General features: G+C 47.9%; 1 protein-coding gene across 1 annotated transcript; it reads right to left on the minus strand.

Annotated features, from left to right (window-relative positions):
- Positions 1–5,164: 5,164 nt before the first annotated feature.
- SCD (stearoyl-CoA desaturase) lies at positions 5,165–20,972 on the minus strand. The gene is made up of 6 exons (XM_028098604.1): positions 20,514–20,972; positions 19,736–20,018; positions 15,764–15,894; positions 14,111–14,316; positions 12,420–12,652; positions 5,165–9,275 (listed from the first exon to the last, which is right to left on the minus strand). Exons 1-6 carry the CDS (start codon positions 20,538–20,540, stop codon positions 9,076–9,078), a joined length of 1,080 nt encoding a protein of 359 aa, XP_027954405.1. The 5' UTR covers positions 20,541–20,972; the 3' UTR covers positions 5,165–9,075.
- Positions 20,973–24,242: the final 3,270 nt, after the last annotated feature.

A 24,242-nucleotide genomic window follows, 5' to 3' on the forward strand; every position in this document is an offset into this window, starting at 1 on the left:
CCCTTAGACTGTCCTACCCTGGACGGAGAGCCGCCGTGAGTCAGCAGAGCAGACACTTGGCCTTTGTGAGCTATCTGTGGTCTGGGCGTGGCGGGGGCGGGGGGGGTGGGGAGGGCCAGGCCTGGTCCTGAAAAGTGGCGTGGGGGGGGGGGCTCTGCCTCCAGCAACCCCAGTATAGAATCTCAGCTCCCTGGAGCCTGCAATTAAGGCCTGTGGTATTTGCCCCAAAGTTGGTATACAGGAATCAGCACTTTGCCCGCCCGCAGTGCACAAAGTTAACTATAGGTCACGGAATTCGGCTCCGAATCCCTGTGACATATCAACAGTTCGTGGCAGGAGGCAGAATTTAACACAAGACATGTGATGTTTCCGTAATTTTATCAACCACTGATTGTTTAGGTGCAGGAGATATTCTAAAAGAAGATGCCCTTAAGGATCTCAAAACCTAACAGGAGGGTGGAGTATGGTTGGGAAAAGTATAGAGGAAATGTCAGATGTTTCTACCATTTGAGAGGTGAGCTTCACTCAGGTGTGGTTGAACTGGGTCATGAGATGGAATGAGTTGGGTTCTTCCGGAACAGAAGACGCATCTGCAGTTTGACTTTGCATAAATTACAACCAGGCTTGTCTCTGAGTATAACTGAATATCACAAGGCGTATACTGGAATATATGAGACTTAGGCTCTTGGGCTTTGTTTTGTCATCTACTCCACACCCAACAGAGAGTAATTAATGACCACAATTCTGACGTTAGATCACAGCACCATCAATCACTCTCACAGCTTAACTTCTCCCCAAGTGAATTCAATGACCTCATGTAAAATTGGGGTAATAATAGCACCTACTTCCGATACAGGGAGGTAAGGCATTAGCAGGCACTCAGGGAGATGCCTAGCTATATGGTAAATGTTGTATTGTTGTGTGCCTAGGTCTGGTGGACTCAGAATTTGGATTTCCTGCTTCAAAAGATTGTTAGATTTGTATTTGTGTGCTGGCCTCAACTGCTTTAACTAATGTAGAATATCGTATATGGTATATGGATTTTTCCAAGGACTTTGGTTTAGCAAGAATATCATCCCAGACTCTTTAGTTTATAGCATATGCCTTTTCTCATGTGACTGGTGTCTCTGTCTCCTTGCAGTTTGACAACAGAGATCACATCACTATTTAATTAAGAAAATACTGAGTGCTGCTTTTGATTATACATGAGTTTGAATCTCATCTATTTACAATTAATGGTGAAAACATTAAAACCGATAATTTTTCTCATGTTTTTTACTGAGATACAATTCATAGACCATAAAAATTGACCTTTCAGTGTATGATTCAGTGGTTTTTAGCATATTCACAGAGTTGTGCAACCACCGTCACAATCTAACTTTAGATCATTTCATCATTCCCCTGCCCCACCAACACCCATGCCTCATTTCTACTCCTAACCCCTGGCAACCACCAGTCTGGTTTTGTCTCTGGATTTGCCTGTGCTGCATTTCACATAAACGGAACCATATAGTACATGGTCTATTGTGTCTGGCTTCTTGCCCTTAGAATAGTGTTTTCAAAGTTTACCCATGTTGTAGAGGCATCAGTAATTCTTTTTCTTTTTCCTTTCCTTCTTTTTTTTTGGTGGCTGAATACTATCCCATAATATGTCTATACCACACTGTGCTCACTCATCTATGAGGAACAGTGGGGTTGTTTCTACTTTTTAGCTATTGTGTAGTATACAATGCTGCCATGAACTTTCACGTACAAGTTTTTGTGTGGGCATGTCTTCAATTCTCTTGGGGCTATACCTGAGCATAAAATTGCTGGATCATACTGTAACTATGCTTTATTTAACCTTTTGAGAAACTGCCAAACTGTTTTCCAAAGGAGGCTCATAATTTTAGATTCCCCCCAGCAATAAATGAGGGTTCCAGTTTCTCTACATCCTCATCAACACTTGTTTGTTTGTTTTTTCTTTAAAAGATTTTATTTATTTGACAGAGAGAGACAGCGAGAGAGGGAACACAAGCAGGGGGAGTGGGGAGGGAGAAGCAGGCTTCCCGCGGAGCAGGGAGCCCGATGTGGGGCTCGATCCCATGACTCTGGGATCATGACCTGGGTCAAAGGCAGACGCCTGACTTAGCCACCCAGGCGACCCATCTTTTTACTTTCTTGATAGTATCTTTTGAAGCACAAATTTTTAAAATTTTGATGAAGTCCAATTTATTTTTTTTTCTTTTGTTGCTTAGGCTTTTGGTTGTATCTAAAAGACCATTGCCTAAACCAAGGTTATAGAGATTTATAACTTTGTTTTCTTTTTCTTTTTAAGATTTTATTTATTTGTCAGAGAGAGAGAGAGAGAGAGAGAGAGTACAAGCAGGGGGAGCGGCAGGCGGAGCAGGTAGAGGGAGAAGTAGGCTTCCTGCTGAGCAGGGAACCAGATGCAGGACTCGATCCCAGGACCCTGGGATCATGACCTGAGCTGAAAGGGGACACTTAATGACTGAGCCACCCAGGTGCCCCACCTTTGTTTTCTCTTAAGAGTCTTATAGTTTTAGCTGACCCATTTTGAGTTAATATTTATATATGATGTGAGGTAGTAGGCCAACCACATTCTTATGCATGTGGATATGCAGGTGTCCCAACACCATTTGTTGAAAAAACTATTCTTTCTTCATTGAATTGTCTAAGCATCTTTGTCAAGTCAATTGACTATGAACATATGGGTTTATTTCTATATTCTCAGTTCTACTCTATTGATGTATATATCTGTCTGTATGCCGGTACTACACTGTCTTAATTACTGGACCTTTGAAGTAATTTTGAAGTCAGGAAATGAATCCTCCAATGTGTACTTCTTTTCCAAGTTTGTTTTGACTATTCTAGGTCATTTGAATTTCCATATGAATTTTAGGATCAGCTTGCCAATTTCTGTTAAAAAGGGCAGTTGGAATTTTGATAAGAATTGCATTGAATCTGTAGTAAATTTGGGGAGTATTACCAACTTCCATCTTCCAATTCATGAACATGAGATTTCTTTCCATTTATTTAGGTCTTCTTTAATTTCTTTCTTAAGATTTTATTTATTATTTTTAAAGATTTTATTTATTTGAGAGAGAGCACAAGCAGGGGGGCAGGGAGAGGGAGAAGCAGGCTCCCCACTGAACAAGGAGCCCCACACAGGGCTCGATTCCAGGACCCCGGGATCATGACCTGAGCCGAAGGCAGACGCTTAACTGACTGAGCCCTAAGATTTTAAGTCATCTCTAAACCCAACATGGGGCTTGAACTCACAACTCTGAGATCAAGAGTCACATGCTTTACTAACTGCGCCAGTCAGGCGCCCCTTCTTTAATTTATTTCAATGACATTTTGTAGTTAACAATGTACCATTCTATGGGCTTCTTTGGCTAGATTTATTTCTACTTATCTTATTCTTTTTGATGCTATTATAAGTGGAATTCTTTTCTTAATTTCATTTGTGTATTATTCATTGCTAGAAATACAGTTGATTTTTGTGTATTGATCTTGTATTCTGCAACCTTGCTGAATTTGTTAGCTCTAATAGTTTTTTCCATGTGTATTCTTTAGGATTTTTTAATATACAAAATCCTGTCATTTGCATACAGAGATGGATTTACTTCTTCCTTTCCAATCTGGATGCCTTTTCTTTCTTTTTCTGCCCTGGTGGATACTTTTAGGGCCTATCTTGTTTCTTCCTTTAGGGAAGAGGGAGAAAACTGGTGGCCATTTTGTATCAGGAATCTTATTTCTATGCTCTTCTCCATCAGTATCTTAAATTATTTTATCCTTTGTCCCATGGTTAAACCTTAGTTACTAAACAGAGCCTTAACCTCTTTCTACCTCCCCACACAAAACACATCAAGAAGAGTTCATTACCTTGCCCCCTGGGAGCTTATTGTACAACTCACCCTTAACAGGGAAGTTCATTAGTATTCCTTTTCTCTCTCAATCTTGAATTCAATTGAACATACTGATCAAGCTCTAAGAGCTCTCCCCTTTCTTTCCTCTTCTGGGAACTTTTGCAGATAGGAATCAGGAAACTGCCACAGGGTGAAATAGCAAATATACAAAATACAGACTGCCTGGAGGAAGCAGAGAAGCAGGTTTAATCAGGACAGCCAGGTAGCAGCGAGGAGGAAAGGAAAAGAAAGCAGAGCTTAGTGAGAATAAATTGTTTCAATTGGATGCCAGTTAATGGGAAACAAAGCTGATACTTAGAAGGAAGGGTGCAGTTACAGAGCAATGGAAACAATAGTCCAGCCTGAATATTTTAAACAAAATCGAGGGAAAGGGGTGAGAGGCAGATCCTGGTGAAGAGAATGCCACTCTCCACTCAAGTTATTAAGGTCTGACAAGGCCTCAATGAATATAGACTTGATTTTGCATGCTCAGAATTACTCTGAATCTTGCTTCTCATCCAAGGTGAAGGCAACCTACATTAGCAAGCTAGGGATGCTGGTTCTGGGGAACTCTTAGAAGCCTAGGCATTGTCAGGGTGGCTCCTACTGGAACACAGAGCTCCTTCCAACTGTAAAAAGTCCACATTCTCTTTTCTACATGAGGATTCTCAGCTAAGTGGTAAAGGCTAAAGGCTTTTCCACCTTAAGATCATGGAGCCCTCTTTATTCTGGTAGTTTACAAACCTTCCCTTGGATTGTTTTTCCTTTCTCCCTGCTGCGGTTAATCAGCAATTTCAGGAAGCCACTTAATTCCCAGGAGGGACCACATTTCTTCACACTTCTTTGGATAAATGACCTGGACTGCCCACCCTGGATTGCAAAGTAAAGATGTGCTTGCCCAGAGTGCCTCTCCTGCTGTTCTCTTCCTCTCTGATTCTCTGTCTTGGGTCCATGTGACCATGTGACACACCAGACACCTGGCATTTCCCCAGGGCCAAAGCGCCAACTGGTGTAAATGTGTTTGACTTCATGGCAGCAGACTCCTGGTTTCCTGCTGCCAAGGCTGCGTTTAACCTAAAGTTACCCTTAGGCAGGGCAGGGCGGGTTACTGGGATATGAGTCAACCAGCGTAGCATCGACTTCTTTTTTACTCTTAAAGGTACAGGAATAGGGCATAGACAGTATGGTAGACCATAGAGATAAGTTCCAGGAAACTTTAAATTGCAGCCAAAAATCACCCAGACACAATGCAGTCAGATTCACTTCACTTTTATTATGAACAAACACAATTTCAGATCAGTACAACTAAGCTTCAGAGTTGATATTAATAGAAATTATTCCAAAATTATTCTTAGGTCACAAATAACTACTATCCCACATAAAAGGGGAAAAAAAAATCCCACCCAATCAAGGAAAAGGTACCTGTGTATTGTTTCCATGGCAATGAGTCTATGCATTCTCAAATTTTGTCTGGCTAGTTATCCACCACTTAGCCAATGGATTTATTCAATCTTTCAGAGAGAATCGTATCGATTAATGACAGCATCCAGGACGCATGGGTCATGGTGGACACAAGTTCACGGTGGATACTGCTACTTTTTATAAAAATACTCAGGACTTAAAAGAATTCCTCTGCTGAAGGATCCCAAAATGCTTTATAAAAAGCATTAGTCACGCCTCAAAACTGCCCTGTGAGGTAGGTCAGTATTATTATCCCATTTTAACAGAAGGAAAACTGAGGCACATTATAGTTAAGTGACTTGCCCAGGGTCACATAGCAAGTCAGTGGCACAGTGGTAGGAGAGGCCCTGGCCTTAACCACCCGCGTAACATGGACATCTTGTTTTCTTTAACCTTTCACGCTGACCCATATGAGCTATACTTACAAAGAATACACTCAGGATACTAGCAAACCAAGGAGAAAAAGTTTCCATTTTAAATGCTACAACCATCTTTTAATCTAAAAAATATTATAAATCAAATACATTCAAATTACTTCCACCCGCCGTCAATGTGGGCACTTAGTAAAAACAGCCCTAAGAAAAGTTTCCAAAGTGAAGCCCTGAAGGGAATCCTGCGAATAGCTCTACTGATAATCCTCCAGCCAGACCCCCTTTTCTACCAGCCACTTCTGTAGGGTCTCAGGTGCAAAGGAACTCCACAGAGGGAGTGAGGAGGGAGGGAGAGCAGGCTCATATGCAACACTGATTAGAAAAGATGTAAGGCACCCAAATAAGTTGTCAGCACACCCACAAAGCGAGGACTGTTAGAAATTCAGACTTGAGTTTCTGGATCATTAATGTGTCAACTGAACTCAGCTTTAGAATCTTGAAGAAAGTGTTCTTTACTCGCAGACACCCCTCCACCTCCACATTCTCCTGTACGGAGGGGCCCTCGGGCTGAGGACCCTGTCCAGACTTGTGTAGGGTCATGGTATGGGTCAGATCCCTGGGACATGATTAGAATAGAAAGATAAACTTGTTTTTGGTCCAAAATTATAAAGCAGGCATCTGATAACCTGTGGAATTAAAACCACCCAACAGGCATTTCCAAGGGATAAGTCCACAAGTCAGCAGATCTGAACTACAGTGATCTTCCATTAGAGTCTTTTCTACTGAGAAACAGCTTAAAAGATGAGGATGCCTTTAGTCCAGGGAACCCCTGTAGCCTCTGCCTATTCAATTAATACAGGAAGAAAGGCCCTCTTCCCTTCCACTATTAGGGCTCAACAGTGCCCAGAACATTTGGCATTGTACATTTCCAATCTTTCATAGAGTAAAGCCAGGCTTTTGCATTGATGACTGAGGTACAGAGATAGGGGTAGTCCAAGGTTCTCAAAATACTGACGCTTTCTTCAGACCTCTTCTACACTACCGTGTGCCCTAGGCTCTGTGGTGGGGAATGCTGGTTAGTTTGCTGCACAGAGATGCTGTTCAGTGAAGTTCATGGCATCTCAGATCCCAAGTCTGGGCTTTGCAATACACCCTGGCTCCAGGGAACAGGGCCTCCTTTTGCGTGAGGCACTTTGGAACTTTCCTTTGCTTCTTGTGCTTCCCAGTGAAGACTAGGCTCCCTCTTACTCCTACAAGCATTGCACTGTCCACTGAGAGCACGGACTCAGGCTGGGCAGGCATACCAAGCAAGCAGGGGGCATCTAGCATGCTCTCATGTTCTGATCCAGACAGAGGAGGCTAAAAACAAACCCTTTTTTTTGCTCCGTGGCTGGCTCACTGGCACAACACAAGCCTTTGGCCTGGCTGTGCCTCATGAGAGACAGTGCCTGAGCCAGGGATGTTTCTAATAAGGTTTGCCAGCCTCCTCTTGAGTCATCAGTGTGGAGGGGAGCACAGGGGTGTAAGTGGAGAGACTCTGGAGGCCAAGTGAAAGTGGCAGCCTACTCATCTTTATAAAGAGAAACAGTGGTTCAGTGACCCTGAGCATTCTGTCTGCAGGAGAGGGAGCCGCTGGTGAGCCATAACCATCACTGCGTCTGAATACATACAAAGGAGGCTTCCTGTCCGGAGAAAGAAGAAAACATCAGGCAGGAGATAGAACCGGTAGGAGAAAATGGACAGATAGGGTAGAGCTAGGAATCAAAACCCACAGTAGTTAAGAGAGTCCTACCTCGCCCCCCCGGCAGTCCTATACTTTACGCTAAAAGTTAACTGAGAAGGAATGGGAGAAATGGTCAGCACTGCGGGGAGAAGCCTTCTGGTTTGTCCTCATTCCAAGGAGAAACTGGAATTCGTGAATGAACCTAACATTTAACTTGTTTGTATAACCGGCTTCCAAATCAGGACACCCAAAGACTTACTCAGTAGTAACCTTCTGAATCCCCTGGCAATGTGTTCTCAGAGCCCTTCTTTTGTTTATCTCTTAGGAACTGCCAACAGATCCGGCCCTGAACCTCTCCATCTCCTGTCCAGCAGTGAGAGGAAAGTAGACAACCCACCTAATTTCTCCTCTTCTTCAAGCAGCCCTCTTTCAGAGGGAAATACCCTAAGTGAATTACTTTAATGTTCCAAGCAGACTGTGTATGTATGTGTATTTTTATGTTGGACCCAACTCCACCTCTTAAAACCCTTCCTTTTTTGGAGGACCACTATGCTCACCACTATGCCACAAACACATTCCTTTTTTGGGTGTCTGGAAATGCTTCAGCCACCTTATTACCATGATGGGAGCCAACTAATAGCCCGAAGATGGCAGAGTAGAAAGACGAAAGAATTTTGATGATCCCATGATCTGCTAGATTTGCCAATTCTGGAAACAACCAACCTCAAGATTTCTTGTCATAAGGAATAAGAAATCTTCCTGTTATTAAAGAAAAAAAAAAATCCTTCTCCAGCAGAGACCACTTTTACTACAAACCTAATGCTTCTTCTTTATCCCAACCTAAACTACATTTGGGACATTGAGATCTGCTTTTGTGTTCTAGCATTGCCAGGCTCTGTGGCCATTCCCTAGTCAGAGTCAGGAGAGAAAGGAGGCATGCTGTCTGGTGGGGCTCCAAGTCCTCACTAGGCAAGCAACCGTGTGTCCAATCACAGCAGGAGCCTCTTGCCCTGTTTCCCACCTCACCCCATCTTTACTTCTCAATCATACCATGCACGCTAACTCTCTCCCGACAGTTTACCTGCTTTAGAAGCTTTGTGCCAAATAAAGTTATTTTCTATTCCAACTTGCAAAAGCCTGAGCTGAAGATAATTAACAGGGGCCTTCCCAGAAAGTATGTTCTCATACCTCTAGCATGAGCCACCCACCCTAAAACTCAGGACAGCTCAAGGAAAGAGTTATGTGGGACAAAGACCACTAATTTTGGGCTATAGAAAGGTGGTCTAGGCTTTGGAAGCTGGACACCCACCCATGAACGACCAGCTGCTTGCCTGGGAGGCAATGAGCGAGGAGAGAAAGGAAGGTGATATGGACAAAGCAAAGAAAAGGACAATGGACTAGAAGAGAGAGAAGAGAAGAAATAAGAACCTCAGCTTAGCGTCATGAAGGCAGAGTTGCTGGCTTTCAATTTTAAAAGAATACTGTACTGGAAAGGGTTAACATCATCATCATCTTTAGCATCCTGGTAGCATTATTCAGTAGTTAATAAACAGAACATTAAACCTCTGCCTGGCTGGCTTTTGGAAAAGGAACCCAAGGGACCCCAAACTCAGCCACTCTTGGAGCTTCCGTCTCCAGTTCTTTTAATCCTGGCCAAGACGACAGCCTTGGATACTTTCTTCCGGTCGTAAGCCAGCCCGAGGGCAGCCATGCAATCGATAAAGAAGGTGGTGAAGTTGATGTGCCAGCGGTACTCACTGGCAGAGTAGTCATAGGGGAAGGAGTGGTGGTAGTTGTGGAAGCCCTCCCCTGGAACAAAAGCAAGGACAAGGGTTATGGAGCCGTCTCTGCACGCTGGGGACCTAGCACACGACCTCAAACCTAGCAGAAACTTGCTGCTGTTGAATAAAGGAGCGAATCCAGTCTCTTCGACTCTGAACCAGATTGATGGCCTTGGAGGCATCTTTTTTTTTTTAAAGACTTTATTTATTTATTTGATAGAGAGATAGAGAGCACAAGTAGGCAGAGGGAGAGGGAGAAGCAGGCTCTCCACCGAGCAGGGAGCCGGACGTGGGGTTCGATCCCAGGACCCTGGGATCATGACCTGAGCCGAAGGCAGACGTTTAACTGACTGAGCCACCCAGGCGCCCCGGCCTTGGAGGCATCTTAAGAAATAACTGGGGAGACCTGGCCACCAAGCCTAGAAAGGAGCCTGTGTCAGAGGAGGACCCGCGATTCCTCCCAGAGGACAGGCCGAGTAGAGAGAGATGGCTCTGGGCTGGGAAGGGATTTCAGGTGGGAAAGTTCCCTAAGTATTGGTCTGAGACGCCACAGGCTCTTGGGGTGCACATGCACGCGTCTGGGTGGGGAGAGGAGAGACTCCCGAATGAAGGACTTTTGCCACACTTCTTACAACGACAAGCCGGGGAGAGCACGCCTCCGCCACCGCACTCGGACCGCCTCCAAGGGGGGCCGGTACTGCCAGAACTGGGCAGTAATAGCCCAACGTCAGGAGAAAAAGGGCCCAGTGCGGGGTCCCGCGTTTCCTCAACCACTACTGGTTTGGAAGAACTGCTCCAGCTTCTGGTTCTTTGAGCTTCAACCCGAGTGTGTGTGTATGGGAGGGGGGTGGGGAATGCTAATAAAACAAGAATTTCTCTCAGGGAATGAGAATGAAAATGCTTAGATATTCCCTCTAACCTCTGAGGTTCTGAGAGGAGCGGTTCACACTTTGCTGGACTGAGGGAGAAACAAAGACATTCTGGTGTCAGAAGAATTTCAGGAAGAGGTAAAGCTTTGGGAACTCCACAAACAGCGAGTTCTCCAACCCTTGGCAGGACTCTTCTTTTTGGATCATATTCAACAATTAACAATACTGATCCTTCTAAAGCTGGGGGAAAGCTGGGTCAAGAATAGTTAATAAATGAGCATGGTGAGCCCTTTGAAGATAAAAGAACCCCAGGAGAGTAGTAATGATATTAATAACAAGCAAGTGAAGGAAGTCCTACAGAGTAAATGACACCATCCAGGGCAAGTCAAGGTATGTCCTCTCCCTGTGACACCTGATTATTCACTGTGAACTGAGTAGGAGGTTGGGATAACCACAAGGCCAAAGGTACTGACAGGATTACTAATTTCCATAAGTGGCTTTGTACCAAGGCTCCATAGAAGCACAAACCAGGCCTCTCCTTATCAGTTTAAAACGGAATCAGATACACACAGAGCCGAGAGAGAAAAAAGAGGAAGGTCCATGGATGGAAGAAGGACAAGACTTTGCAACTGGGGCAGCAAGATACAGTCCAGGAAAGGCTCAAGGGAGGAGGTCAGCTTTGGCAGGGAGAAAATGAACATGTGACTGTGGGGCAGGCAACTCAAGAAGAAACAGATGAGAATGGCAGAGAAACAAGCTACAGGAGAACAAAGGTGGAGGTGATAAGGGAGGAGAGCAACAGGTAGCAGAGATGAATGGTAACTGAGACAAAGTAAGACGCTGCTCGCCATTCTGAACTGATGCTCATAAAGAGGCTGGAGTTGGGGAAGCTCACTATAGACCCCGTGGCGGCCCAGGGTGAATCTCATTCCAGAAACTTCTATTTCTGTGAAAATCTCAGACTTACATAGCCGAGGTGATTGATTTCAAACATGGTTCAAAGTAGGAATAGGTACAATGGTAGAAGGTGAGATGCATGAAAGTGCGAAAGAGATAGGAAAGAATGCCTTAGTCCAGACAGTAGCGGTGACTGGGGTTGAGAATCTAAAGGGAGATTTTAAAGAGAGAAAGTGAAGGTTCTGCTGTGGCATGCAGAGACGTGGGCACCAGTGAGGCTGCCTAGCTATACCAGATGACTAATGGCACTGATCACTGGGGAGGGAGAGGCCACAGGTTCTGCTTAAGGAAAATAAATTCCAGGCCTTGATCAAGGTCTATATTTAGTTGAAAACAGTGACAGACAAAGAATGGAGACAGATGGTAGAAGCCTGTTGTCTTAGGCTCTGGCTAGTGGGACAGGAACGACAGAAATCAATTCATGAATAGTCAGCATTAGATCAGTGAGCACACTACCGGCTTTACTGGTGGTTCCCTAAGCCATGTTGTGGGGAAGGGCTGCTCCTGGCACAGAATAGAAGCAGAAGAGAGAAAAAGAAAAGACAAAAGAGATAAGACTGATAGGTGGTCATTAAGGGCCATAAACAAGTGCTTTGATGTCCTTCGTATTGGCACCACCAACCAATACGACATGGCATACACTTCAAATGTGGCCTACCTGAATACGGCAAGAAGGGAAAACAGAAGTCGATTGAATTAAATTACAAGGAATTATTCTACCTTTTATATAGCATGTTTATTTCTTTTTTTTATTAAGACTTAAGATTTTTATTTTTATTTTTTTTTGAGAGAGAGCGAGCAGTGGGGAAGGGCAGAGGGAGAGGGAGAGGGAATCCCAAGCAGACGCTTCAGTGAGCTTGGAGCCCGACCTGGGGCCTGGTCTCACGACCCCAAGATCACAACCGAAGCCGAAACCAAGAGTCGGATGCCTAACCGACTGCACAACCAGGTGCTCCTATATAGCATGTTTATATATAAAACACTAGGCTCGCGGCCCACTCAGATGATCCTCTTATTCCATTTATGCATTCCCTGCCCCAAGAAAGACTTGCAGTCCAGCCCTAGAGGTGACTGGAAAAAGGAACACCCAAAGGGGTTTATCATACATAGCGTTTGCAAAGGTTCCGGAACCTGAAATCAAATGCACTGCTGTTCTTTACCCTTTTCTTTTTACACAAGACCTATTGCCCAACTCCAGAGAGTTTTCTTATATATTGTCCCTTCATTTTGTAGTGGAAAACCAGACAGAAAGAAGTCCTAAAACAAGTTAATCTGGTTTTTCTGGCTCCTCGCCTAATGAACCAGCAGACCACTAGAAAGGGTCTTGCTGTGGACTGTGGACTTACCTGCAGCTCCCAGGGAAACCAGGATATTCTCTCGGGGGCTAATGTTCTTGTCATAAGGGCGATATCCGTAGAGGTGGGCAGCACTGTTCACCAGCCACGTGGCATTGAGCACAATGGCATAACGCAAGAAAGTGGCGACGAACAAGCTGTGTATAAAAGTCTCACCCCAGAAATACCAGGGCACAAGGGTGGGCAGGAGGAAGCACATCAGCAGGACGCTGGGTTTGTAGTACCTGCATCGAGAGACCAGACGCCGAGTCAGAGGACAGAGGAGGGCTCTTGGACCCACCTGATTTTCCTCTGCCACTGGTGGGGCTCTCTCTTCCCTTCTCCTTGAGCACTGTGTAGCCGAAGGCAGAGAAAGAGGGGATGGGGTGGGGAAATCTTTTGAGAATGTCCCAGTTTTTAGAAAATGAGGTAGTGAGGGGTTCATTGATTTTTCTAGGATCGCATGGGTAGAAACCGGTGGAGCAAGGATTGGAAGGCTTGTCTCCAGACTCTGAATCCATTGTTCTTTCTGACTATAGCATAATACCATCTTGGTAAAACAGATGAGGTCCAGATTACCAACTCATAAACTGAGTTCTCCTTCCCAGGCTGTTTTTCCATTCTGCCTTTAGGCTCCTTTCTCTTTCCCGTTCATGTTTTTTGCAGTCTAGGGTTCGTGCCTTGCCCCCAGGTCCTGCTAGCCACCCCAAAATCGTTCCTTTTCTTCCTTAGAGAGGCACAGGGTGTCCTGGATGCGCGCAAGCCCTCTGGAGGCCCCACGCCATTCTCCACTGCCTCAAATGTAGACCATGCCATTGACATTCCTAGGGAATGGATTTCCTGCTTCTCTGCAGCAGCCAAGTCTTATACTCATATCATTAGTATTCCCTGCCTCAAACTTTCCGTTCCTGCTGCTGCTTCCCTCCACGGATCCCCGTTAGCTCCTAACTTGTGGCCCTGCTTCTCACCTCTTTGACTCAATGCTTTTTTTCAACCATTCCGAGAGTGACCTTTCTAAAGCACACCTCCAGTTATGCCACATTCCTGCTCAAAAAACTTGTAATGGTTTCCCACTGCCTATTGAAGTAAATCCTAAATCTGCTTTTAAGGCTCTATAAGAATAGCATCAGCCTCTTTCTGGTCTTACTTCGACCACACCCGACGCTTCAAGCAAAAGGTCTTTGTTGCTGGAACATGCTTTCATGTTCTTTCTGTTTGTACTCTCCCTCCCTACGCACACCTGTGAAAATCTCTATCCATCAGTGGATTCCAAAGCTCCCTTCTTCGTAAACCCTTCCCCGATGTCCCCTACCACACTAGCTCCCTTTCCTTTGTGCCTCTCATTGGTAAAGAAAATATCTTGCCACGTATCATAGTTACTCAGATCCCTGGTTTTCCCTCTGCTTCCCAATAAAGCTACAAACTCCTTGAAGGTAAGGACTGTGGCACATTCGTCTCTTGTATCTGTGACTGTCCTAGGTCAGTAAGTATTTGTTGAATCTAACTGGCTTAATTACGAGAGCTCTGAGAGGAAGAACAATAGTCCACAGCCGTGAGCCTGTGGGCTATTAAATGTTAGGGTTTTAAATTGAATTTGGAACATGAAAACCCAATAAATTTCTCAGCTTAAGTTTATAAGCTCTCGGAGAAAAAAGGGGGTTCCCCAAACACTAGATGCCCCGTTCCATCATTGCTTCACTCACCTTCTCTGGAACATCACCAGCTTCTCAGCTTTTAGGTCAGACAAGTCTAGCAAAGCACCCTTCTCTTTGACGGCTGGGTGTTTGCGTACAAGCAGCCAACCCACGTGAGAGAAGAAAAAGCCACGCCGGGAGTTGTGAGGATCAGCATCTGTTTCTGAAAACTTGTGGTGGGCACGGTGGTCTCGGGCCCATTCATACACGTCATTCTGGAGGGACAGAGAAGAGGGGTGTAGGCCTGGCGAGAGAGAGAGTCTTAGGGGAATTCCAATGGATAGGCAACTCTAAGAGCCCCTGGCTCTCAGCGCAACCTCAAAAAATACCCAGGCATTGGGGTACCAAAGGAGTCATGCAGTTGCCCCCTCTGCTCCCCCAACTTGCCACTGAAGCTGAAGTGGAAAAGCAATTTAAAGTCCCAGGACACATGAACAGGACTAGCTTCTTGAAGGTTATATGGTGGGCAGAATGGAGACAGACCGTACAGAGTTCAGAGTTTCATTAGAAAAGTACATTGCAATCCTTCAAGCAAGAAAAAATGTTGGAAAAGGTCCTCACGGAATGCCAAACCCCTGGGCATGGAGAACACGAGGCAGGCAGCCTTGCATCCCAGGTCCTGGTTGGTGGGTGAAGCTTCGGGGAGCTCCATTCTGATGCCTTGCATACAGACCATGGCCAGGCATAGAAATCATGATCTTGGCCACATTTCCAAATGATCTCGGGGCTCCTCTGGGATTCTTTTAATACCTTAAAGGATGTGCCAAATCTCTTCCTTTGCCCCACAAAGACAACATCAGGAGCCCTCACGGCATAAAGTGCTATGACCGAGAGGATTATGTGACTGTGGCAAGTACCTGGGACACTGCCACGAAGAAGGGGACCAATTTGGTTTCTTTCCTTTGTCCTCTGGCTCCCAGCTAAGCTCCACACCGCAGGCCATCTTTCGTCCCTTGCTACCCCTTAACAACCAGGAGTTCCCTTCTTCCAATCCCCTGCATTCTGTCTCTGCTATCAACTTTCTGCCTCAACAACCCTCAATATTTGACTTAGCCAGCCTGGCAGCCCAAGATAGGACCATAATGTTGGTCTACCTAACTTCTCAGGGACGCCATTTCCTCATCTGTAAACTGGGGGTCATAGTACCTACCTTCTAAGATTGTTGTGAGGATTTAATGAGGTAATTTATGTCAAGGGCTTAGAATAGTCAGGCACATAGTGCTACAGAAGTATTTGCTCTTAGACCTGAGAACATAGAGTTCAAGAGTCTATGCAACATTAACCTCAATCCCGTTGTGGTGGAATCCTAAGATTTTCACCTAAAATAGTGACTGTATCGTCCAGCGTCTGCCCAGGAAACCAGGGTCAGTTCCTGGCTTATGCACTATGACCCCTTACAACAGCCAAGACTGCATGACAACAGACGGACCCTAGGATCAAAAAACCATCCCATGACACTGAGACTATTACCTATGTATCTCTCTACTTCCCTTTTCCGGTGTGGACTTAGGGACTGGGGCTGCACTTGAGGTGACCCTAAGGGGAGAGGAAAGTCAAGTGCTGCCCAGGCGTGGCTGCTCTCCAGGAGCTGAGCTTCTCCATTCTGCCGCCGGACCATCAAAAGAGTGGAGAGCAAAGAGCTGAGCAAAGCCAGCTTCTCACCTGGAATGCCACCGTGTTGGCAATGATCAGGAAGAGCCTCAGGGGCAGCCGAGCTTTGTAAGTCCGGTGACTCCACAGGCGATGAGCTCCTGCTGTTATGCCCACAGCACTGATCAAATAGCAGAAGAATCCTGCCAGGGGAAGTCAGTGTGGGTAGTCACGATTCAGGGAAGGCATTCACCTGATGCTCTCCCATCTGAGTCTGTGTGTTCTTTAGGCTCTGGGTGAGGATTTGTTTCACCCTGAACTCCAGGGATGCCTTGGTCTCCTCTGTCCCTTCACTTTTACCCCTTGAAAAATACCATCACCGCCCATCCTCTGGAATTAGCTGAGTCTCAGGCACTTGAGAAAGGCCAGGCAGAGAAGAGGGCTCTTACCACCGAGCTAGCTACTTGTCATTCTCCGTCATGAGGGACACTGTCCCCGGGCCCATCTCCTTTGACCTTAGCTAACCTTTTCGAAAGTTTCAAGGACCACAGACTACTCCTGCGAATTTCAGGACCCATAAGCCAGGGTGGTATTAAACTATTTGAAAGCTAGTATGGTCTGAGCACTGACCAATTCCAGGGACCCTGGGCTTTCAGCGACACTCACAGGGTTCTGAACTATGGTTATTTACCAACTAGTATAAAAGCACTCAAATATTCTAGCAGGCAGTACGGTCCTATCAGGAGAAAATCTGCCCTGTACCTAAGTCCTATCTGCACAGTATCTTAAGCTTTGCCAATGATTTTATCTTCTCTGATTCCTTGAGTACCTTGAATGGGGTTTAACATCCTCACTTTGCAGTTGAAAGTTAAGTGTTTATCTCTGGTCACATGGCTGGTAAGAAATGGAGCCATGGTTTGAAACCAAGTTCTCGGTCAACAAGCATTCTTTGTTCTTGCTGTTCCATCCACCTCCCCAAGATATGCACATGGTTCCTGCGACTCTCCTTTGCCCCTGCCCCGTGCCTTGGTCAGCCCATACTCCCTCTGGCAAGGCTAATTCTAGATGGTGGCGGGATAGCCTCCAAGGTTTCGGTGAAACACCCCAACACTGTCCTGCCTCACCTTTCCTGGAAGCCTGCAGGATCTAATCTCTCGATGATAGAGAGAGATAGTCTCTAACTGGGAAGTGGGTTTCTGGGTATGCCCGTCCTCCTCTGTTGGCTCTAGCAGGCAGGGGCAGAGACCTTGGTAGAGCGCTGACTGTTGACAATGTTTCATTCCTAGGGAAGCAGCTGGAAACAATGGATCTTCAGTGGCCACAGAACTTAGTCGCAGTCGGAGACACTGCACATTGTCACAAATTGTCCTGTGTTCTCCAGCCATAGATACCAGTTTCCTAAACAACCCCCCGCCCCCCTCCTCCCCGAACCCTGTCTCCCTCCATGCTCTCCTACCCCTCCTCCAGGATCTGGAGGAGAGCCATGGAGCCAGAGTCTGTCCCAGCAAAAGTTCTACCCATAGTCCCATACTCTGCTCTGGCATTAGGGCCTCAGGTGATTTGCTGGCCTCAGGCCATGTGCTGACTTCTTTCCAGATAGAGTATCTGCCTGCATCTGCACCTGGAAAGTGACAGTTTAGCCACAGCCCACCGAACACCAAGGAGGAAAGAAAATGGCTTTGGGCAGAAAGCAGTAGCACTCAGCTCAGAACAAAGGAAGCCCCTAGGGTTGTTTCATGCCAGAGACGACCCTGGCCAAGTTGACTCAGTGCCTAAGATCCTAGTATTACCGGGGGCATTGGGAAAAGAGCCCATACACTCTGGTGCCTTTTCCTATCAACCTCGAAAGCCTATCTAATAGAAGACCTTAAGCCAGTTGGGAGAGTCACATCTCTATTAATGTCCAAATTGTCGGCCTAAGTAAAGTCTCCTAGTTTTGACTCCAAGAAAGAGACTTGAGAAATTTTACCCCTTGGCCCTCAGTGTTGCCAGAGATCTCTTTTCAGCCTAAGGGCTCTTCTGAGAGGCTCTCAAAATTGCTCAGAGTCATGAGAAATACTGGACTCACAACCAGTTGCTAATTTAACACTGTCCTTAGGGAGAAAACAAGAAAAGGTGAAGCCAAGCTCCTAAACTCTGCAGGTAGACCTCTGACCCTCCCCTCTCCCCCTTGTTCCTTAACATGGACAAGTTCTGATTTCCCTTCATCCAGCTGGTCATTCGGTCAGCGAAGTCATCTACCACATGGCCAAGGAACAGGAAAAAAGGTCACCATCCAGTCCCCCTGGGCCATGTTTCTCTGTCCAAAGGCACAGTACACATCCATGGACAGGGCACCCAAAAGCTAGCAGGTACAGCCTGGGTTTGTGGATTGCCCTCTGCCCCCTGCACCAGCAGCCAAGGGTGAGGAGCGATGAGTGGCAGTCTGGCCAAGCTCTGGGCTTCACAAGGCCTACAGGGCGTCCTGAGGCTGGAAGGGGCTTGCAGGTGACAAAAACTACTTGTGAAGACTCCTCTACTGGGGAGAAGGGGTGGAGACAAGAATCCACAGTCTCCCTGGAGGATTCTTATCCCTGCTCTTGACCTCTCCGGATACGGCTGAAGTTCTGCTGGCTTCTCGGAGGGGCAGAGAACACACATCCCCCTCCCCTCCCAAATAGAAGAGCTCTTCCTGGTCTGCAGATGAACTGATTTCCAGAGCCTGGCCAGCCCCAGCAATGACACACATATACTCTAAGGAGAACTACCTACCTAATCCTAAAAAAGTACTGTTGTCCCAGTTTGTACCTAGAAAAATTGAGATCCCAAAGAGAGGGGGTCTACCCAGCTGCATTTCTCTGTCTGGGGCACTCAGGACTTCCCAAGACAAAGCTTCAGGGACCAGATCCTACCACTTTTAGACCAAAGAGGTCCTGGGGGAATCAGCTAAAACTTGGCCCACCAGCCCTTCGACACAACTGTTCTCCAAGAGTGCAGCTGTTGGCAAGCACCCCATACCCAAGACGGCGCTGGAACCCCTAATGTGGTTTTCTGGAGGACAATCTTTCCTTTCTCACCGGCCGCAGAGAGGGCCAATGCGGAGCCCCTAGGACACTGGAGCTCTCTGCTCCCCGCTGCCCTCCCCAAGTCAGGCTTTGCGTGGCGGAGGTGAAAATGCCTGCAAAGCACATGTGTGTGTACAGGGGGCAGGGCCCTGCCATCAGACCATACCCAGGCATCCCTGAAAGAGCTGAGCTAAGGACAGGTCAGGGACAAACTGGGAACTGTCTCCCTCACTGCAGCAGCCTTGAGGCTGGGGCTGCTGAGGGCTCTCTTCTCTGTCCCTGGCAAGGGGGGGGACTTCATGACATTAGGAGAGAGGGGCTAGAGCAGGCTAGATGGGAAAAGGAAATGCTTCCTTGACCTCATTTCATTCCCAGAACATGTTCATTTGGTGGCACGTATAGCTCCCTGGAGACTTACATGGAGTCACAGAGCAACACATCTGTGTAACCTGGGTTATACAGGAGCCTTCTTGGTCCATCTGTTTAACAAAGGAGGCTGGCTGGGCCAAGGACCAGGGCAAAAGAATTTTGTGGATAACCTCTTCTCTGTTCCTCCCTCTTCCACTGAGTCTTGTCCCGAGCAGGTTCCCTTGCTGTGCTATGACTCTGCTCAGCATACCCCCCCCCCAGAGCTGCTGCTCTAGTCCCACGTTCCCATGCCTTCCAGGTCATGGCCTTGAATCTTTTGTGGCTGGTAGGGCTGGGACAGGCAGCCAAGCAAATGACTTAAAACAGGGAAAGCTGACTCTCTGGCACAGGTCTACTCATTTCAAGGCCTGCAGCACATGGTCTCAGGATTCCCCGCCCAACATCCACATTGAAGGACCCCCCATCCCCCCTGGCTCCATTCACAGCCACCATCGTCGGGTCATCAAGAGACATGGCTGGGAAAACCTGGGCCTGGAAGGGCTGTTGCCTCTGCTCTTTGCAAGATCCTACCTTATTGAAGGAGTAGGGAGAACCAGGGGTACTAGGTCGGAAGAACAAGGGAATCTCTTACCCCAGATATAGGTGTAGATCTTGCAGGTGGGAATCAGCACGATCCCACACAGGGCTCCCAAGTGTAGCAGAGACATAAGGATGATGTTTCTCCAAACATACTCAACCTTGGGCTTTGGGCCCTCCGGATCTTTGTAGCTTGGGTCAAAGATGTCATCTTTTATTTCAGGGCGGATGTCTTCTTCCAAGTATAGAGAAGGCTTCTCCAACTTGCCTCCTCCATTCTGCAGAATCCTGGAGGGAGGCGCTGTGATGGTGGTGGTGGTTGTGTAGGAGCTAGAGATCTGGAGGGGAGAGGAAGCAGAGTCAGGAGAGGCGAGGACACGTGCAGTAGCCCCTGCCACTTCACTCTCTACTCAAGCTGGGGGAATGGTGGCGAACAGACACAGACCCCGACCCCAAAGCCCGCATTAACTGGGAGCCCGGAACACCCCTGATGGAAGAGAGGCACGGCCCCAGGAACTGTGCAGATGGGTTGTGGAGGGTAGTGGAACCTCAAGGTGAAGGTGCAGTAAAAAGCAGGAGTAAAACACTCATACCCCTAAGAACGCACAAAGGAAACCCCGCATGCACACAGACATAAAAGTACGACCGGGTTTTTCTTTAAAGCTTAAGAAACAAAAGTTGGGGAACAAAGTCCGCAAATTACAATCCACATTCCCAACAAATTAAAAGCAGTACAACTCGCAAAAGATGGCTAATAGTCCGCGGAGACCGCAACGCTCTCGTCCCCCCAGCGCCTGCGAACCCGCGGTCTGGGGCAACTGCTCAGAGCTCACCTCCTCTTGCAGCAAGTGGGCCGGCATCTGGGCTCTCGGATGCTGGGATCACTCGCCCGCGGCTGAAACGGCACAGCGCAGTTCGGGACAGCCCGCACACACGTAGACTTCGGTTACCGAGCCGGCTTTTGCGCGGTGACCCGCGGCACTGCTCTCGGAGCCTACTCTGCGCGGTGCGCGCTGGATCGGTGTCGGGCTCCGATCTGCGGTACGTGGATCTACCCAGGCTGGGGATTTAAAGGCTACAGCTGGCCGTGGCTGACCGAGTCCCGTAGTTCCTCAGACCCCTTTTATTCGCTGCCAACAAGGGGCAAAGTGCGCGGAGTTAGCTCACCCTGGGAGACCCGCCTGGGCGGGAGAGGGGAGGAGACAGAGCCAAGGCGTGCTGCGGACTGGAGACGCGCAAACAGGATGCTGCAGAAACACCGCGGCTCCGCAGCCGCAGCCCCAGCCCCTTCCCCTGCCCCTAGGGAAATGCTAATGGCCTTCTGTAGAATCTGGCGCGTCATTGGCCGAAGGGAATTTGGTGCCACCTCGTCCAGCCCTTGCCATTGGCTGGGCGCAATCTGCTGTTCCCTCGGCCGCGAGCTACTCGCTCCCCCTCCCCTCTCTTTCTCCTGCTCGGCTTCGCTTCCACCCGCCGCTGGGCCTGTGCCCGGCATCCCGCGGCCTCGGAGGCGCTCGGGAGCCTTCCCTCCGCTCGCGGGAGAGGGCCGGGGCCTGGTGTAGGGGGGTGGGGGATGGGGGCGCGGGCACCCGCCCGGGACCGGGCCACCGCACTCGGCGGCGGGACTGGCCCCGCGGAAGTCTCCGCGGCAACAGCGGGGAAGCCCCGGGCCCGACCTCGGCGCGTGGCTCGCTCCCGCCTTCCCGCTCGCAGGAACGCGTGGGAGGGCAGGCGTGGCTTCAGAGCTGGGGTCGCGAGCCCAGGGGGCCGGCGGGGTCCCGCCTGACAGGGGGCATGAGGGACAGCTCCCCGCGCGGAGCCGGGCGGGGAGCTACTGCAGAACAATGGCCCCGCTCCGCCTACCAGCCCCGCCGCGCCTACCCGAGCCCTACGCGCGAGCGTGTGTGTGTGTGTGTGTGTGTGTGCGCGTGTGTGGACCTGCACGCGCGCACGGTGTTCTGCCACTGGGCGCGCCCAGCAGGGGACAGTCGACGCCAGGCACCGCGCGGCGGGGGAGGGGGTTGTGTGTGGGATCCCATCCCTCTGCCCAGGCAGCTGAGACCTGTGCGGGATGTTTGGGGGTTCTTCAGGCTGCTAGGTTGTCACGGGGAATCGCCTTCAAGGAAAAAGGCAGGAAGCGCAGGCACGTGCTTTCACACAGACGCAGGCGCGAGGACTGACTGGTACGTGCCGCACAAATAACTAACGGGTATCGCATTATTACTACAAGCCAAGTCACAAGGATCGTTTTATTTCATCCTTACTGCGACCCCAGGAGGTGGGTGGTCTGTTCTAACCTTTTAAAGACGAGGAAAGTGAGATACGGAGCGGTTAAGGCACTTCTTTCTGGTCACAGCAGCCAGGAGCTGAGCCCTCAAGTCTAGGTCCCTTCCCAGAAACCCCGGTCCCTGAGATGCTCTGACCTCACTGACCTGTCCCTCATGCTCCCCGTCTTTCTGGGCCTGTGGTGCCTTGCCATCAGAGTTAGCTCAGAACCAGACAGGGCATGCATTCTCCCAGCCTCCTTCCACACCCAGGCCTCCCCAAATACTCTCCCAGGATCCTTCCTCTGAGAAGAGGAGAAGAGAAGAGCTCTGGGCCAACCATTGGCTTCTCAGGAAGAGAGGCACCTGGGATTGCCTGGGAGCAGGACTAAGGAGCTCCCTTGTTGGCCAGTGGTCTCAGGTCAGGCCAACTCCCTGGCCAGTCACCAGCACCTCCGTTCCGGTCCCGGCTCCCTGGCCAGTGCAAAAGTCTTGAATGAGACTAGATGTTTCAGTTATGGACAGCTGGTCTTGTCACAGCTCAGAAGAGCTGGGCGTGGAGGAGAGAAGTGTGTGCACATGCGGCTCCTCTTCAGACTTGCTCTGCAGTGTCTCTGGACTTAATTCCTCTACCAACCACAGGGTTATTCCTCAAGGGAGAAGATCCAGAGTTTCTTGAGGGCTGGACCCTTAATTGTGCCCAAAGAGGGCTCTACCGCAGAACGATCCATCATGTTCCATCTTCCCAGCTTTTTCTTCCCCTCTACTCTGCCTGTCCAAATACTAGTTACCATTCAAGACAAATTCAACTCCATCCCTTTCTTAAAGCTTTCCCTCAACTTCACCACCGCTGGACATTCTCTCCCTCCTACCTGGGGCCTCCAGAGAGTTTATGGCATCATTTATGGTCCTTCTTACACAGACTTGAGAATTATTACCTGCATGTATCTTCTCTCTCCTATCAAACCCCGAGCTCCTTGAGACAAGGCCCCTGCTGCCATCTTTCATCTGTTTCACTGGGCCTAGTAGGAGGGAAATGTATAGGAAACTTTAGGCACGGAGCTGGTTCCTGAGAATAAGGGAAGTCACTGTGCATTTGGGTCATACTGATTGTGGCAGAAGGAAACAGTAAGAGGTCTCAGTACTGTTGTTAAAGCTGGGGGTGGGGTTCAAAATAGGAATCTCTTAGAAAACTAGGAATAGAAGGAAACCTCATTAACTTGATACAGAACATCTACAAAAAACCTACAGCTAATATTATACTTAATGGTGAAATATTAGATCCTTTATTCCTAAGATAAGGGAACAGGCAAGCATGTCTGCTCTTACCCCTTCCATTCAACATTGCACTTAAAATCCTAGCTAGTATAGGGCGCCTGGGTGGCTCAGTTGGTTAGGCAACAGCCTTCGGCTCAGGTCATGATCCTGGAGTCCCGGGATCGAGTCCCGCATCGGGCTCCCTGCTGAGCAGGGAGTCAGCTTCTCCCTCTGACCCGCCCCCCTCTCATGTACTCTCTCTCTCTCATTCTCACTCTCTCAAAATAAATAAATAAATCTTTAAAAAAGAAAATCCTAGCTAGTATAATAGCAAGAAAAAGGAATGAAATGCATAAAGATAGGAAAAGGAAAACTGTTATTATTTGCAGAAGACATAATTGTGCATATGAAAAACTCTATGAATTCTACCCCAAATTGCCAATATTGGCAAGCGAATTTAGAAACGTCAAGGATACAAAGTCAAGATCAAAAAGAATTTCCTTCTGTATACTATTAAAGAATAATTGGAAAACAATATATTCTAAATATATTTTTTGAAATGGCATCACAAATATCATATAGAAAGGAATAAATCTAAAAAACTATTTGCGGGATACCTGCACTGAAAACAACAAAGCATTTTTGATAGAAATTTAAAAGTTCTTAAAGAAGTAGAGGGAATAAGAAAAGATACATACTATGTTCATGGATGGGAAGACTCCATATTGTTCTGTAGATTAATCCCTATAAAAATCCAACAGGGTTTTGTTTTGTTTTGTTTTGTTTTGTTTTGTTTTAAAGAAATAGGGGTGCCTGCTTGGCTCAGCCATTAAGCATCTGCCTTCCGCTCAGGTCATGATCCCAGGGTCCTGGGGTCGAGCCCCGCATCGGACTCCCTGCTCGGCGGGAAGCCTACTTCTCCCTCTACCACTCCCCCTGCTTGTGTTCCCTCTCTCGCTGTCTCTCTCTCCATCAAATAAACAAATAAAATCTTAAAAAAAGAAATAGGTTAGCTGATTCTAAAACCCAAGTGGAAATGCA

Source organism: Eumetopias jubatus, unplaced genomic scaffold (genome assembly GCF_037043125.1).
Source record: "Eumetopias jubatus isolate StellerSeaLion01/CBP00866 unplaced genomic scaffold, mEumJub1_p1.0 scaffold_17, whole genome shotgun sequence".
NCBI classification, from domain to species: domain Eukaryota; kingdom Metazoa; phylum Chordata; class Mammalia; order Carnivora; family Otariidae; genus Eumetopias; species Eumetopias jubatus.